General features: G+C 39.4%; 3 protein-coding genes across 4 annotated transcripts; 1 reads left to right on the top strand and 2 right to left on the bottom strand.

The window, feature by feature from the left end:
• The first annotated feature begins 364 nt into the window (after nucleotides 1-364).
• On the top strand, nucleotides 365-3,411 carry LOC121193019 (UDP-N-acetylglucosamine/UDP-glucose/GDP-mannose transporter-like). Its single transcript, XM_041055116.1, has 13 exons — nucleotides 365-601; nucleotides 1,192-1,225; nucleotides 1,318-1,404; nucleotides 1,518-1,585; nucleotides 1,692-1,763; nucleotides 1,866-1,934; nucleotides 2,043-2,145; nucleotides 2,232-2,324; nucleotides 2,422-2,489; nucleotides 2,575-2,653; nucleotides 2,747-2,829; nucleotides 2,921-2,973; nucleotides 3,067-3,411. The coding sequence occupies exons 1-13, from the start codon at nucleotides 408-410 to the stop codon at nucleotides 3,075-3,077; spliced, it is 1,014 nt and encodes a 337-aa protein (XP_040911050.1). The 5' UTR covers nucleotides 365-407; the 3' UTR covers nucleotides 3,078-3,411.
• Nucleotides 3,412-3,427: 16 nt separating this feature from the next.
• On the bottom strand, nucleotides 3,428-11,235 carry mier1b (mesoderm induction early response 1b, transcriptional regulator). 2 transcript variants are annotated; one of them, XM_041055114.1, is made up of 13 exons: nucleotides 11,199-11,235; nucleotides 10,375-10,399; nucleotides 9,561-9,709; nucleotides 9,252-9,437; nucleotides 9,003-9,132; nucleotides 8,807-8,874; nucleotides 8,527-8,599; nucleotides 8,242-8,393; nucleotides 7,520-7,601; nucleotides 7,281-7,375; nucleotides 6,805-6,932; nucleotides 5,689-5,816; nucleotides 3,428-5,361 (listed from the first exon to the last, which is right to left on the bottom strand). In XM_041055114.1, the coding sequence occupies exons 1-13, from the start codon at nucleotides 11,205-11,207 to the stop codon at nucleotides 5,045-5,047; spliced, it is 1,542 nt and encodes a 513-aa protein (XP_040911048.1). In that variant the 5' UTR covers nucleotides 11,208-11,235; the 3' UTR covers nucleotides 3,428-5,044. The 2 variants fall into 2 exon arrangements, with proteins under 2 accessions (XP_040911048.1, XP_040911049.1); XM_041055115.1 differs by having other exon boundaries at nucleotides 6,805-6,851.
• Nucleotides 11,236-13,735: 2,500 nt separating this feature from the next.
• On the bottom strand, nucleotides 13,736-15,074 carry dynlt5 (dynein light chain Tctex-type family member 5). Its single transcript, XM_041055634.1, has 4 exons — nucleotides 14,833-15,074; nucleotides 14,472-14,563; nucleotides 14,068-14,192; nucleotides 13,736-13,969 (listed from the first exon to the last, which is right to left on the bottom strand). The coding sequence occupies exons 1-4, from the start codon at nucleotides 14,943-14,945 to the stop codon at nucleotides 13,766-13,768; spliced, it is 534 nt and encodes a 177-aa protein (XP_040911568.1). The 5' UTR covers nucleotides 14,946-15,074; the 3' UTR covers nucleotides 13,736-13,765.
• Between the last annotated feature and the right edge of the window lie 2,045 nt (nucleotides 15,075-17,119).

Below are 17,119 nucleotides of genomic sequence, written 5' to 3'. Positions count from 1 at the left end.
TACTAGACTGCATTAGTTTTAGCTAACTGGCAGCTTTGAACCCTGTAGCAACTCACGGCGTCTAATTCATGAAGTTATTCGTGTATATTGTGCATACTAGACATAGTAAAGTCATTTAAATGTACAGCTACATGAAATGTTTGTCATTTTCTACTTTAAATAGACGTTAGGGGGGTTTCGAGCCGTTATCAGACGCAGTTTGAGGGATTACGCTGAGTAACTCAGGAAAATAATTCTAAGCTAACAAAGAACAAAATATCCCTTTGTATCCAGTGTGTGTGAATCAAGATGTTTCACCTCTTCTCGTTTCCGTCTTCACCGACAGAATTTGTTTTAGGTTAGATGGTTGTACGCATGTGCGGGAGGACTCGCAGGCTTCCGTTGAAACTTCACGGACACTTGTAGCGATGGCAGAGCTCCACAAACGTCGACGTGAGCCCGGAGACAGGAGCTCGTCAGCCGAGGGAGCATCCTCCACGATCAAGGGAGACACATCCGGTCACAGCTCCGCGGTGCTCGTGAAACTCCTGGCCGCGGGGTTTTACGGCGTCAGTTCGTTTCTCATCGTTGTTGTCAACAAAAGCGTCCTAACCAGCTACAGGTAAAGGTACAAAGTCCAAAGTTGCAGGAAGCCTCGCCTGGGATAGTTGACCACCTTTATGTAAGAGACGTTTCAATGGTGGGGACATGGAGTTACTTCCTCCTCACACTCAGTTTGATCACATTGGGATCAGAGCCGTAGGCACTAATTTAAAACACTGAAGTCACATGTCCCACGTTGCATCCCATCTACATTTAAGTGCTTGACTTGACACCAACCAAACTGTGTTAACATAATTGAGTATTTACAGAAAATCAACATTTCCGTTCATGTTTCAAAAGTATGTAACTGTTTTTACCAAAATTTGCCTAAAGCAAGAATATGTAACGTCACAAAGATTAAATTACACATTCATCTTACAAATTAAATGTTGGATTCATAAGCAGTAAAATCCACAGTTATAGTCAAATTTAAGCTAAAATTATCAAATTTAATCTTAAAAGGCCCAACTTGTGTACTTTGTAATCACACTGTAGTTAAGACCATGTATAGGAAGTGAACCAGAGGTTGACCTACAGCTAAGCATAAGAAGTAGCATTAAGTCATTTTCCTCATTCATGCCTTCATATCCATGTCTATATCTTTTACAGATTTCCATCGTCAACATGTGTCGGAATTGGCCAAGTAAGTTTCTCTCGAGTCGAGTCAACACACATGTCCTGTCCACCTAAACAAACACAGATATGTTATGTTTTCCTGCTTCAATAACTCTGCAGATGCTGGCTACAGTTGTAGTTCTGAGGACCGGGAAGATGTTGGGCATTATCTCATTTCCAGATATGGATATGAGTATACCACGCAAGGTTAGGAGTGAAATTATTTAAGCTGATACCACAGAAATTATGAAGTAGTTCTCATGTTAAACATCAAAACTATACTCTGCTTTTAAGGTTTCATATGTGTCTTTACCTTCCAGATGTTCCCTCTGCCTCTGCTGTATGTCGGGAATCAAATATCGGGACTATTTGGGACACAACGACTCAAGTGAGAGCTTATTAACTGTTGTTTCCTTTTATTGTTATCATCATTATTGTGAAATATAATTTAAAACAAAATATAACACTGTGGGGGTTTTTTTCCCATTTCCTAGTTTACCTATGTTTACGGTTCTGAGGAGGTTCGGTATTTTTCTTACCATGGTGTTTGAGGGATTCTTATTGAAGTAGGTTCAGCTTCATGTTTCCTCTGCATAATTTCCCCGTTACCAAAAAAAAAAAAAAAAAAAAAAAATTTAATAACTGCAACTCGTTTCCTTTCCTCACAGAAAGACTTTCTCTACCTCAGTAAAAATGACAGTGTTTACCATGATCTTTGGTGCTTTTATCGCAGCCAGGTAAGACAGCCGCATACACACTGCACCCAGGTGCTGATATTATCCAATTCCCAGGCAGCAGGTATGAGCGTAGATCTCATCCTTAAGCATGTGCTGTGTGTTTTGTAGCGCTGATTTAGCTTTCGACCTTGAGGGATACGTATTCATAATGCTGAACAATGTTCTGACAGCGGCCAGCGGGGCGTACGTGAAGCAGAAACTCGACTCCAAGGTGAGCGGAGCTGCTAATCTCATAACGTGATGCCTCGTGTTCTACGTAATTTCTTAAAGAATTGTGTGCTGCTGTTCTTCCCTTAGGAGCTGGGCAAATATGGGCTTCTATACTACAATGCTTTGATCATGATTTTCCCCACTGTTGCATACGCTTACTACTCAGGGGACTTGCAGATGGTAAGATTAAAAGGTTTTCTATGTATAATTCAGTGTCTGTAATTTAGCGACTCGAGTTGGTGCTGACGACCGCCACTGTCTGCGTGTTTGAACACAGGGGTTGGAGTATCATGGATGGTCCGACCTGCTGTTTGTCGTGCAGTTCGTTCTCTCCTGTGTCATGGGGTAAACCTAATGCCTAACTCCTGCTCCCATCATTTGTTAACAGACATTGTTGCTGCTCTTAACTCTTCTCCAATCTGTCGTGCAGCTTCATTTTAATGTACTCCATCATGCTGTCCACGCAGTACAACTCAGCACTCACCACCTCCATTGTAGGCTGTATAAAGGTAGGTCACTTAAAGCCAGGTGCTGCCGCTCCATTGGCTGATGAGATGCATGAGTGCAGGTGTGTGTGGTGACTCTCTCCCTGGTTCCTGCAGAACATCGTTGTGACCTACATTGGAATGGTGTTTGGTGGAGATTACATATTCACCTGGACTAACTTCATAGGTCTAAACATCAGGTAAAGCAGACACATTGTTTGGATGATCCTGTGTGGAGGAGCAGATATTTTCTGTCTGGGAACAGATTTTTCTCATCTTTGTTTCTCACAGCATTGCCGGGAGCCTGGTGTACTCCTATATCACCTTCACACAGGAGCAGACGAGTAAGAACATTTGAAGTAATGTCAGTAATAATCTTCACTACAGTTGTTCAATACAATACAGTTTCCTGAAATGTTTTTCATCACATTTAACAGAAAAGGAGTAAACCATGGCGCCCTGAACCAACACTGATGAACAAAGTACGTCCAGAACACATTTTATATTGTCTGTGCACTGTATGTGCAATTAGGTATTTTTTTAAACCACACTGTTAACATGTTTTAACATATTTTTTTTACAATATTTTCTGTTTTGTCAGCACTCAAGTTTTTGCTGCAGTCACAGAAAGTTATTTTGAGACACCATTATCAGCTTTTATGTTTATAATTATGACAAAGTGCCTTTAATTTTTTTTATAATATTTCAGTGATTTAAAAATAATGGCATGAGGAGATTTTATATTTGAAAAATCAATAAAATGGAGAGATATGGAAACTCACTGTACAACAACCCAACTTCATTAATACATTTATTAAATATAGCCAATGTTATTCCATTCATAGCCAGTCTTGGAATACACTTAATTTTTATTAATGTCATCATTTACAGAGGGAAAAAAAAAGACATCAGTGTCAAATAAAGGGAAAGAAAACAACTACATGGATCAACATTATTTGAGACAAACTTATCTTAATTTGTGAATGTAAGTTCAAAGCTGGAGTACAAAATAAAACACTTAAGCATTATGCTGAACAGCTACTGTACCAAGGTCTTTCCAGGTCACACATACACACACACACCCATCCATGTCAGCCTGGTTTGTTTCACTGCTGGAGATTCACTGCTCTGAAGCCACTTACTGTGGAGAGGCAGCAAATATTGGTAGAAACTAAGCAGTAAGAGGTAAGAAGCACACTCAGCCACAACATGGAGCTTTTTTATACACGAAAGATGGGGATCTGCAACAAAACAGTTTCAGACTGAGCAGGATCACACAGGAATGGGAAGTGCTGCCAAACAGAGAGGGAAAGAGGAATGGCTACCTTCTTTTTTTCTTTTTTTTTTTTATTAATACATCCATCTCAGAGCAACAAAGGCGTAAGGTTTCTCAACGAAAAGCAAAGCCTACAAGGAAGACCAGAAAATACTGAGATGAACAGACAGTTATAAAAAAATGTACCAACTGCTCAAGGTAAGAAATCTATACAAACTTTACATTAAAAATCCATGGACATTCTGTCTAGTAAAAACAAAGTGTTGAGCAAAGCACTGACTATGAAAAATCCAAAAATACAGCGATCTTCTACATGATGAGTTATAATACAGGACATCACTGATGTCAGCTGCTTTACACAAACAAACCTGCGGCGGGAGCTAACCCATTGGTTCATTTATCATAATCCAAAACAGACAGCCGTGATAAGAGGCCAGAGCCGGTTCAGAAGAGGAGGAGTGAAAATGTAATTCTGCTGGGTTTTTTTTTCTCACCACTCCTTTACTCCTTATCAATAACGATGAGAAACATACAATCAAAGTGCAACTACATTGAGCCAGCGACAGCACCAGCCTTCTCATCGTGTTTTTGCCTACTTTGCCTCTGTTTGACAACTTGAGCACATAATCGTTTAAAACGTGTGTCCTCTGTTTCATCAGATGTTCAAATGGCTTGAACAGTAATTATGCATTATAGATTTGTTTTTGTTAAAAAATATAAATATCTCTGTGTAAAAAAATATCACAGGTGATTTATTATCTTTGAGTACAAATAGAAAAAAGGAAATTCTTGGCAAAATTTTGTAAGTCAAGTTTCCGAAAAAGGAATGAAGACAATTGGGTAGAAGAAGATGTTTTGTGGGACATGATGAAGTTGTGGTACTTTGGGATGAGCTTTGCAGGCAGTCAGTATATAGATGGTTTGGGGGGACGGGGAGACGGAGCACCTACTGCCCCTCCTGGAGGACTGGCTGCTGTTTGGCCGGCTGTGACTTTTGACCTTATTAAAAGAGTTGAGTCTCTGCTCTCAGGAGATGCTGTGCTCACAGGTCAAGAGGAACTCTTCAGCCTTAAGTTGAGACAATTTTTTTTCACCCCAAATCAGCGTCTCTCAGTCAACACCACCGAGCTTTGGATCCTTCAGTTCTCCGGTGTTCTAGATGGTTCCACCTCACTTTGGCCCAAAGGCTCTGCCTCCGTCCTGCACCTCTTGGCCGGCCTGTCGAGTGCCACCGCTGCTGTGTGTCTGTGGTCCGGCGGAGGCTCCAGAGAACCGTTTCTGTCGTGGCTGGGTGCAGTGGGTTGGCTGCAGCCGTTGGAGTTGTTGTCTGAAGTGGGGGAAGACTCCACTTGTGGATGGGAGGGACCGTTGGACTGAGCTGACTCAGCTTTGACTTGATTTGTTGGGGGCAACTGAGCACCGTCCCCTGGGTGGCTTGAATTGTGGCTTGCAATACCTGTCAAAGACAGATGAAAATTAAGCAATCTAAAAAATGTATAGATTGTCCAAATAACAAACATTAGTATCATTAACTATTAAAAGTGTTGATAAAACAGGATATTCACCGTAACAAGTATAGCTTTTATGGAAAGAGATGCAGAACTGATAAATATAATTTGTCAATGCTGTGAGCTTCACAATCATTATATTCTTGTAAGTTTTTTTTTTTTTTTTTTATAACTTAGAACTAATCCGGTACTGCACCTGAAAATGAAACACATCTCAAAAAGCTGTTTGTTTGTGTGTATGCACTCATTAAAGTACTTTACACTCCTGAGCTCACCGTTCTGACTGCTGCTGTCCTCCCTCTCAGAGTGGCTGGTGCTGCTGCTGGAAGTGGTGGGAGGTGGCGATGCCGCCCTGCTGGATGTCGCACTCTCCGTCTCATCCAGTAATCTGTCCATGTAGTCTCTGATGACACACAGCGGTACACGGCCCGTTACATAAACTCCACTTTTGATATGGTGATACAGTGACTGCAGGTGGGTCCTGGAGTACAACTCTACACTGAATGGTCCTGTTTCTTACAAGCCTCATGCTTCAAGACCTTTAGTCAGTCCCAACAATTTGCTGCAGTGCTGTGGTTGTATGAAAATCCATCCTTACAGACCACATTAGACCCACGTAAGGATCAATCGATCTAAGATTCAAGTCTGGCTTCATTGCTGTTACATTCCTTGGCTGGACTAACACAATGTTTCTTCATTTTGAGCCTGGCAGTAAATTAATGTAATGCTATTCCCATAAATTATAGTGAAAGACAAAATTTATATCAAGTTTGAATTGCCTACCCAGAGCTCAGGTTTGCCTTTGCACTTTACAGATTAGGATTCCTTGTTTTCTCTCATGCACCAGTATAAATTTATTTTATTGGCTTACTGAGGCATTTCAACAGAATAAGAACTGATGTTCATTAAAATAAAGCTAATAAAAATTGTTGTTCCCATCATCACGACTGAGCCAGCAGTATGGAAAATACCAACAGGACACCACAGTTCAGGGGAAGCATAGGTTTGTTATCTGAGACCTGTTCCCCAGTGTGCTCATGTTTTCTGAATGTAGATCCCTCAACCACCTTGAAATCACCAAATTTTTCTTTCACTTTTTAAATTTAAAATCTGCAAATTTGAATAAAGCTTTATGTGTGTGAAGGAAGGACGCACCAGCAGTTGACTTATTTTAACACAAAACAAACCAAGGACTGATGTTTGTATTGTGCTTTTGAATAGACTTCTATTAGAATATTACAAATTGGAATTATTCTATTGGAATATTACAAACAACAAACATGACCAAACACACCAACTTGAAACAGGAATAGGATTTCTTCCTTTAATACATTATGATGTCTATATTAGCAATTACTTCCACAGCTGAACGTATAAAAAATAAAACTCACGTGACACCAGGGTGAAGGTTGTATTTCCTTTTCCCAAGTCTGGTTTGCTGTGCAAAGAAATCATAACGCTCAGACTTCTTCCACATGTAATAAAAGGCCACACATTCTCCTACAGACCTAGTTCTCACCTGAAAGATTTAATTCAGCAGACATGAAATGACCATTATTACCATCGTCTGAAGAGATAGATTCAGCACAAGTTTTCAAATAAGAGACAAATCAAATTACTGTTAGGGACAAAAGTCATGTGATGCACAGACTCAAACGCTGCAAAAACTAAGGAATTTGATTTGTCTCAAAGTGCAACAAGGTTGAAATGGAGCAGATTCCAACCCTGAGCATCCAACAGCCACAAAACAGCAAACACATCAATATAAATTTTAAATTATTTGTCATGTAAAGAAAACATGTTATAAATATGTAATCATGACATGTTAATCTGAATTGGTTGATGAGCTTTTTAACACATCTCTTACCTTGTTGGCCTGTATTAAATGAAAGTCTTTGCCATAAGCTTTTAGTCCTTGTTCAAAGTTTCTACACTCCTCTTCAGTCCAGACAGATAGCTCCTCTGTTACAAAGAAGATGAGCATTAATGTTGCATCTGTACTACGATCACATACCCAAAGCGCAGATCAGTCACGTTACATCTGAGAAATCTGAGGGGAAATTTAAGATGAAAACATGAAGTGCATTTTAGCGAGAGTCTGCTCACCTCTGGCTGCTTTTACATTAAACCTAAGTCTTCTTAAAGCTTCCTCTGTGTCAAAGTCGCATTTCACCAGTTCATACAATGCCTGCAGGGACACAGACAAATCAAACATGTTTACATAAGCCACATGGAAAACTATAAACATTTCATACATTTTCCATACTCACTTGATTAAAAGCATAGGGATGACATTATCTTACAATTCAGATCTACAACGCATTAGTCTTTCTTCTTACTTCTCCAGCCCCAAGCTCAATTGTTCCTACTCAAATGTAATGCCATGCCATGTAATGACCTACAGCAGCTGGACACTGTACTTCTGAGCAAACATTAGTCAAATAGGAGGAAACAGTTAATTTCTTTGGAAACATTTTCAGCAGTAATGACGCATTTGTTGCATTAGTGAGTATTTATGTCAGCAGGATGGTGTGTGTGGGATCAGACAACTGTGCCAGTGTTTACTGCAACAAACACACACGTCACCCAGTGCAACAGAGAGTCTCACTGATGTGCGTTTAATTATTTTTGGACAACAATCGAGCTCTGCGGCTCAGAGGAATAAGCTACATCAGGTTTTAGCTAAACAGACAAAACTTATTAGGATCAATTCATTGTTTGTTTTGGTCTTTTCATGGGATTTCTTAACAACAAGAAAAATACAGAGGGATATGGTCAGACATATCCTTGAATACACATTACAGATGCTGCAGATGTCTTGGTCTCACCTGTTCATTGTCTTTGATATGAGATCCCTCTGGGATTGCATCTACTCCCTTCTCATCTCCTGTTCGCCTCGACGCCTCTGTCAGGAACTCCACTACTTTGCCTTCAGGAAGACACTCGGGGTTCCACAATAACTGGTCGTCATTTTCATAAACTACAGGACAGAGAGTGGGCAATGAGACAACAAACCTATGTCCACTATACCAACTTTGGTTTATACTGTGTATACAGTGTTGTGGCTTAAATATGCAGATGTTGACAGCGAGACGACAAACCAGCCAGCTCACCTTTTTCATTGTCTTTATATTTACACAGGCCAACAGGGGTTTCTGCCTGATACATGGACCCAACCATAATCTCCTGTTGGGAATAAACACACAGTTCAGACTGAGGGTAGACTGGCAAAGTCAAAAGGATTAGACGAGCATGAAAACTGACACTGCATATGTTGCAAATAAATTTGTTTTAAGATGTTTTTGCTGGAATTAAAACGTTTTTAATTCTAGGAAATGTCTTTGGCAGCGTAAAATAAACTGTTTAATATTGATAAATTAAATTCTTACATACCTTTTTCCAGTCTTCAGATGGAACATAGTCCTCATCTTCATCTGACTCCTCCTCTGCATCATTATTGCCTAAGACACAATGTGACATCCATTTAACCAGCGAAATCGCAAAAGAAAATCTGCAGTGTTTTCTAATACAGGAATAAACACATACAACAGAGCTGCAACAAAAGCAAAGAAGATAAGTTGGAACATACTTTCAAAATACATTAATTTCTGAGGACGAATAAGTTCTGCTGTGCCAAGGGACCTGACTGAGCGTGTGCGGCCCTCAGAGGTTGCCTCGGCCTCATCCCCCTGTCCTGATGAGTTCTTAACACCCTCACCCTAAAAACATACACAAAAAAAGCCACATGTTACAAATACTGCTGAAATTACACAGAAACACTCAACACAACACTGTGTATTAAGTGTTGAAACCTCACTGTTAAGAAACACCAACATACCTCATTTCTTTTCAATTCGCCAGTGCTTCTGCTGCTTTCGTCATTGTCAAGCTCCTCTTCCTCGTCATCCTCATCATCATCCTCTTCTTCTTCAGGTTCTTCATCCTCCTCTTCATCCTCATCTGCTGTTGAGCCGCCCCCATAACCATACAGACTCAGCAGCTCATGAATGGGCATCTCTCCTTCCTATTAGAAAAGTTACACCACTTTTTAACCTCTAAACAGAAAACTGAGGAAGACACTACCTTGCAATTTTTTTCCATATAGGGCTGATAAAAATTAAATATGTGCTGAAAGCCTGAAACTCACCCGTGCAAGATCTTCAATCTCGTTGGCGTTGGTGTCGTCTGCTGCCTCCAACATTTCCTCCTCCTCCAGGGTGCGCTCATCATCAAAGTCATGGACAAGCATGTCTGCTGATGGGTCGAAATCATGGTCATCGGAACCTGCTGAACCTCCTAGAAAAATAAGCCGCAAAATTAAAGAGAAACTGTTAATTTAGACTGAAAATATGACTGTATTAAACATTTACATAAGGAAATTTGGAACAAATAAAGGTCTAATCTGTATTTTTGTTTGAATATACTGTGTAAGCAGATTACAGACGTATTAAGGTACTGGTCTGGGAGATATGGATAAAAATCATCCAACCAAGTATATGTAATTTTATATTTACAATATTGGTTAAATCATGATGTAATAAAACGTATCAAAATTCAGTTAAAACCTCTGCAGTTAAAATAACCAAATGTGAATCTCTCTTTTGGCAAATCCGTAGAATTAACTACCAACAATCAAAACATCATGGCAATATCGCTGATGTTAGACAAACTTATTATTATTATACATATATATATATATATATATATATACATTTAGTGTTTTCAAAATAATCTTGATTAAGAATATGTTTTACCGTTGTTAACAACCAGAATGGTACAAAGAAACGACCAGAAAACGTTCAACATCATTCATTAAATATTGTTATTTACACGTTCTTTACATTTAAATCATAACATTTCCTTTAAGCATTAAATTTAATTCATATTCGATTCAAGTCTGTACAACTATTTCAAATTTGTGCCCTACAACCAAACAACAGGAAGGATCCAACTTTATGTACCTGGGCTCGAATTCCCGAGGGAGGGCTGGAAAACGGGAAAGAACATAAATAAAGTTAAAGAACAGCGTCAGAGGCAAATATAACGATAGATGTACAATTAGAAACGGTTCTTCGGTGTCCGTAACATGACACATTCAAGTTACTCTGGCAGGAGGGCATAAATGGGAGTTCAGAAAAAGCGCGCCCGACCTTGTGCCCTAAAAGCTGACTGCAGTTCAACAAGAAAAGAAACAAAGAAGACTGTCACCACTTCCTGCGGGAAAATTTCGGTAGCAGCTCAGTGATGTGAACACCACAGCAAACAGTGGCGCTTACCGCCTCCACTCAACTACACTTAGCTTAGCACAACAGGCGAGTGCTTAATAGGTTAATTTACTCCACTGGCTAACTTACATTACAAGTTGCAGGCTAATTCTCCTTAATATATCTAGCTAGCGCGTCTAAGTTGAGCTTGGTATTAACCACCCGCAAATACTGACCAAAAAACAACACATAAAAACTTCGCTAACCATGAAACTATTGCTACACGTCTAATTAAAAACGTTAACATGGATAGTTAAGTATTCTTAAACAAAACCGCGAAGTAACATCGCTAACGCCGCAGCTCCCGTCCGCCAGGGCTAGCGCAGCTAACGTTAGCTAAATCCGAAGTTTCCTAAACATGTTTGTGCCGAGAAATAGCTCTTATCTAGCAACGCAAACAGCTGATTCTTAATTTCGTGTATTAAAGCTACAACACTCAAACGATGGACACATTCGACTGAACGAACTATCCAGCTGTGTAAATTTATTTTTTTTTCCGAATATTTATTTCTCTGTCTTACCTCCGCCATGTTTGCAATCCTGCAGGGTCACGTCAGGGGTCAGCGGTAGTACCCGGATGTAGAGCCCCGCCCACCTGCAGTATCAAGAACATGATGTTTCCAAAACCTGTGGGGTGTAGTGACACACATGTACTATCATATTCAGTATGTTGAATTATATTCATTAAAAAATACTTGACATGAACATATAAGTTTAAACATTGTACACATTATTCAAAAAAGCTGTAAGTCTGTGAATTATCATTATATCTAAATAAGGAAAATCAAATGTAGCATCATGCTCTAAAATGAGAAAAGAGAAAAAAATGGATGTTTTCAGCTCATTATTTTGTTTCTAAATGCAGAATAAATGTAAATTATACATAGACCTTGATCCAGTGATATTTACAACATATAGGAATACAGTTAATCCATAAAAGGACAGAGGCATATATGCTGATTCAGGCTTTCAGTTTTAGTCTCCCATCTTCGGGTTTTGTGACATCGATCCGTTGGCCATTTACTGGAACAAACATGAGAACAAATCCTGAAAAGAATCTAAACAAATATATCAGGTTCAGAGCAAAGTGGGATTCCAAGAAGAGTTTACACTTTATATTCACTCAAGATCAGACAAAAAAAAATTCAGAAGTTCTGTTGTATATACTGTAATTTCACATGTCCTGGTTGTTATGAAACACCCAGCAAACATTTGTTCTTATCATAGCAGGAAAAGCACAGATATTATTAATGATGACTTTGTGGTTATCAGGTAGGCATTAATACGTATACACAGTTTCTGTTAACCTAAATGACACAACTGAGCAATCAGCAGGCACCCCTGGTATGTATTGGCTGTTGTTTCCTGACACTTTTACCTAATAATGGTTTCAAAGTAAAAGACTGAAACAGTAACATACCCCATTTTAGTAACTCCCTGTATTTTTTTTTTAAACTAATTATAACATTACCTACGTGTGTTTATCATAGTGCTTTCCAGTTACCTGGATCTGATCACTAGGGCCTCAGTTCTGACTGAATTAAAGCGGGGCCCTTGGAGGTTAGAGAACCTTGAATACAGGGATGAGTTTCATAAAAGTGAAATGTTGATGTAAAGTACTAGAATCTGAGAGATAAAGGATTGTACAATGTGAAACAAGTAAGGGAAGTTACTGGGATTTCTGGCCACCAGATGCCGTGAAGCACAAACCCATTCACAATGTAGTGACACAGTGCAAAAGACCTGAGTAACATTCAAAATGTTATACCAACTGAAGATATAACCTTAACAAAACAAACTATGTTTTTGATTTTGGCTACCAGCCAAACTTTTATACACACACATGGGCTGGTAATGAGTGTTTTGAGGTCAACTCTGTGAATGAACCAGCAAATGCAACTGTCTCTTCTCGGAATAACTGATTTATGTTCGTGATAGTGGCCACACACTCCACTATGTTGCTATGTAGAGAGCCATCACCTGAGTTTGTTGCAGGAGGGATATCTCAAGCGATCCATTAGGAAACACTTTACTAAATCCATGGCAATAAAAAACCCCGCAGTCCAGACATAAAAGTGCAATTCTTTCCCTTTAACATTTACCAATATGTAGTCAATCAGCGATCCTCACAATGGCCCAGATTCCCACACATATCCCGAATGGCCAGAGTGACATCCGTTGTTAAAAGCACATGATGGTTATCCAAGATAAAAGACGCCGCTTCCTCAGGATTTACCTGGGACAGTGTGTGACATCACCGAGGGAGTAGACATAAAAGGACGGATCCGGGCAGTTGTTTTCTGAAAATCAACAAAGGACGTTGTTTGTGTATAAGGTATCCTGGTACGGGATCTCAGCTTCTTTTTTCTCCATGAGATCCCTACTCCTGCTTGCGGCGCTACTGTGCGTGTTGTATGTAGCACAGGCTCAGACACAGGATAACACAAACACACTAAAGTTGTGTGGTCGGGCATTTTTGCGAGCGGTGGTGTACACTTGTGGAGGATCCAGGTGGAGAAGACTGATGGAAGCAGAGGACGCTTTGCCAGCTGGTCAGTACATAGTCACTTGTATTTTCCTTTAGAACTTTCTTCTAAATAACACAACTCTAAACCATATTACAAAACAACAGCCTTGACTTCTGGTAAACAAACACTGGTATCTTTTGGCAGGCAACAGGGAGCCAAACTTCCTTAAGACGACAGCTGCACCAGTGATGGTCCGTCATTGGCGTGATCAAAACCAAGCACTTATAACAGTGTGCTGTCAACTAGGCTGCCAAAGGAGTGACCTCTCCATGCTCTGCTGAAGAGGAACATCCAAAGGAGATCATCACCACTCTACTGCAGCCATTCATTAGTTTGAAATATAATGCTCATAACAGTGTCAGGATGATGTGATTTCATTTTCCATGATAGCAAAAATAAAAAATACAATGAATTTTGGTTACAAGTTCTTGTTTTATCATTTAATACAAGGCTAAATTAACGACATAGATAAAGAACTCAACAATCTTTTTATAACTGTCAGAAATGCATAACTAAAACGATTCCTGTGTATTTATCAGTGTGCATGCAATGCCTATGATTCACTCAAAGTAAACAGCATAGACAGTTGCCACGCCAAACAGAGAGCTGTTCTTGAAAGAGTAGGAGGCGAAGGTGTCATTAGATGAATCCCACAGACAGCGGCTGCTGATTTGCATGCTCTGCCCGGTGAGCTGGCCGATGTGGACCAGGACTACTATCTTATATCTGGGGATCATGAGGTCCTTCACACGGGCTCTTATCACCTGGGAAAGCCAATCAAAAAAATCAGCCTTAATAAAGCAGAAGAAATTCAAAGGTATTCAAAAGGTGCTGGACGAACGAGTTTTTCATTTTTAGTTACCTCACATATTGTTTTTGTCATTTTTTGAGACCACTCCACTTCATATTTCTCCTCTTGGAGGTAACTGGTAAGTACATCCTTCAGTATGTCTGTGACAGCGGAGACAGGGATGCGTTTGTAAGGTCCTGTGGCCCAAAAAACAAACGCAACAACACCATGACAATTAAGGTTAATTTCTTGAACAGTTCCTTTGGTTAGTAAAAAACAAAATATAGTGACGCATTGATTTGAACTTGAAAAGAAGAATGCATCAATTGAAAAGCTGAGATAAATTATTGCCCGAGTAAGAGATTTTTAATGCATTGACTCTGCTGAAAGAATGAAAGTTGTATAACTGTTACATCTGTAGCTGGTGATGACGGTGTGGTGCAGAGTGTTTGTCATTAAGGCGAATGATGTCTCACCCATCTGGTAGGTGTTCTCCATTGTTACAGCCGTCCGAGCGTGGTCATCATGGTGTCCTAGTTCATCCAAGGATGACACAATACTTACGGAGCTGAAAGACAAGATCATATTGAAAGAAGTTGAAAGAAATTGAAAGAAGAAGGGTTATGGTATTTATGTTCTGTGGCTGAGTGACTTCCAGCTAAATAATAATTGAAGAAGAGCTGTTTAAAAACTTCTCAATCAAATATAGTTGGAAATGCTTTCTCATTATCAGTTGCAACCTATGCCAGTTGGGTATGATTAATGAAGATGACTCACATGAATACAAGAATGATAAAAGGTGGATATTCGTCCATGTCTCTTGCACAGCCTACTCACTCCTTAGTCCTGCCAGTTGTTTCCTTTCCTCTGACTCCATGGCTTCCCTCTGACGGCACTTTGCCTGTCCTCTTCTCTCTTTTTTGAGATTTGTCCTTAAGCAGATCGGACATGACAGCTTCCCCGTCCTTTAGTTGTCTTAACAGGATGATAACCAAGCTTACATGTGGACGCTAGCTGAATTAATATCAAAACAAACAGTACCGTAGCACACTGTACCACCACTCGGAGCACTTGGGAGTTAAAACGATTCTAACTTTGCTAGCTCATAACTAATTCATTTGTGGCGTTGACTCGTTTGTAAACTGATAATTCAATGGGTTAACGTTAACCGGGTATAGGTGAGTATAAAGTTACAGGACAAATGGGACGTTGAGAAATAACACCTAAGGAAATTTAACACGTTTTTACCGACTTCTGGGCCTCCTGAACCGGGCAGAGCCGAGCAGTTAGCCCCGCAGAGTTTGGTGTTTCCATGACAACCATGAACCTATGAGTCAGAAGGAGTGGTTTCCATGCACGAAGGCTCCCTGCTGAAGCCTCGCGAGATCTAAGAACTGAAACGCTGCAAAGCTGAAAAGCCTGTAATGACAGTTTAAGAATTGTAATACCCACATGTCTACATACTATACAGTGTAAATCTGATTGAGTGATTAACTTTTATAGGATCATGTGTTATCATACAATCTGGCTATTATTCTTACATGATTTTACTTTGTAAAAGTTCAGACTTTTTGTGTACAATATGACATATATAATAGGTATTCTTCTATATCTTTGAACAAATGAGAGGGAGATCTCTCAGGTCTCATATTTCCTCTTCTTTATTACCAAGTAAAACAGGTATTACATTATATGGATTTTTTTCATATATTTACTTTCAAAATCTTTGGATGGGAAATTTACATGAAATGTTTGCATATTCTGTGTCTAACGCAGTGAAAGGAATACAGCCAAAAAGTTGTAGAAAAAATAAACTTACAGAAATCGTCTTGATTTCAGAGGACTTAGTGTATACTCAAAAAATAAGGCAAAGAAAAACATAAGCATTGTTAACAGAAACACTGTACACTGCGGCTCTTGAGTAACTAAAAGAACCGTGTGTGTGTGTTTTTTTTTTTAACTTTTTCTACAAACTAAATGAAATATTACACCCAGGCCCAAACTGTGAGTCAACACATCAAAACATTCGATAAAATGTGATGTTCAAACACATATCAACCTGTGTACATATGCCATGAAGCCATGGATTGTTTTATGAATGAAATTTAAGGTGTGTTTTGTGTGCTAGTCAAACACAGGAGAATGTCAAACACCTATATCAGATGCATGGAATGGGAATATCAATGAACACATGCCAGATTTATTGACAGTGAGCTTCTGGAGGTGAATCAACAGCAAAACAGAGTTAAGGTTTAAGTGAAGGCAGAAAGTATCCTCTCATTGCACAATTACACAATAACACAGGTCATGACTGTACTGAAATGGATAAGTTGATATTGCATTGATAAGACTGGTGATGGACAAATGCAGATTTCATGCGGCACCATTTGGAGTTATTCATCAACAGGAACACTTTTTTTTTTGTACAAGAAACCCACATGTAAAACAATAGATGAAGAGAGTGGTGGTGCTGTTACATAGAACCTAATGCATTATGAGTGCTGACATCAATTAACCAAGAGACAATCACAGACACATCCATATGCCCAGAGAAATATTTGAAACATAGCTTTTTATGTACACTTTTTACACTTAAAATTTTAAATATTGCTATTAGAAAATGATAAACCATTTATTCAACATGGTGGAAAAGGAAGAAAATAAAACAGGGACGCGAATAGTTCCGCCTTCTCGACAGACGTTTCTTTTCGTTACTCTGAGATGTCCCCAATAAACCTCGTCAAGACCTCTATCAAAGATCACAGTCGAAGGAACTGGCCAAGTTTTTAAGCAGCATCGAAGGCAACTCCTACAATCGTCAGCCCAGGCCCCTCTGTATTTCCCCTGAAACTTAAAGCTCCTTTTCACCACTGTATGGCACTCACATCTGGCTCTGTATGTACCTAACATCTTAAGGCCCTTTCAAACAAATTCTGTACCATTAACAGAATCATTTACCTAAACCGATCCAGTGAAAGTAGCAGCTTCTGTAATTCGCTCAAGTATCGCCTTATTGTCACACACACCACCAAAATACCACTAAAGTCCTGTGATGGGACAAATTTGATGTATCTCAGCATTGCACTTGCCCATAGTGTAATGCTTTTGCTCTGTAGCAGGTCAA

The sequence above is a fragment of the Toxotes jaculatrix genome, chromosome 14, assembly GCF_017976425.1.
Source record: "Toxotes jaculatrix isolate fToxJac2 chromosome 14, fToxJac2.pri, whole genome shotgun sequence".
NCBI lineage: Eukaryota > Metazoa > Chordata > Actinopteri > Toxotidae > Toxotes > Toxotes jaculatrix.
Note: the sequence above shows the minus strand (reverse complement) of the source record. Positions and strands in the feature narration are given on the sequence as shown.

Bases quoted from the DNA above. Each gene is read 5' to 3' on its own strand.
- dynlt5 (XM_041055634.1), bottom strand. From the start codon at position 14,945: ATGTCCGATCTGCTTAAGGACAAATCTCAAAAAAGAGAGAAGAGGACA. The intron at 14,564-14,832 runs GTGAGTAGGCTG...CTTGTCTTTCAG, and splicing joins ACAACTGGCAGGACTAAGGA to CTCCGTAAGTATTGTGTCAT. The intron at 14,193-14,471 runs GTGAGACATCAT...TTTGGGCCACAG, and splicing joins GGAGAACACCTACCAGATGG to GACCTTACAAACGCATCCCT.
- LOC121193019 (XM_041055116.1), top strand. From the start codon at position 408: ATGGCAGAGCTCCACAAACGTCGACGTGAGCCCGGAGACAGGAGCTCG. The intron at 1,935-2,042 runs GTAAGACAGCCG...TGTGTTTTGTAG, and splicing joins GGTGCTTTTATCGCAGCCAG to CGCTGATTTAGCTTTCGACC. The intron at 2,830-2,920 runs GTAAAGCAGACA...TGTTTCTCACAG, and splicing joins TTCATAGGTCTAAACATCAG to CATTGCCGGGAGCCTGGTGT.
- mier1b (XM_041055114.1), bottom strand. The intron at 9,710-10,374 runs GTACATAAAGTT...TTATTTTTCTAG, and splicing joins CCTCGGGAATTCGAGCCCAG to GAGGTTCAGCAGGTTCCGAT. The intron at 5,362-5,688 runs GTGAGCTCAGGA...TGTCTTTGACAG, and splicing joins GGACAGCAGCAGTCAGAACG to GTATTGCAAGCCACAATTCA.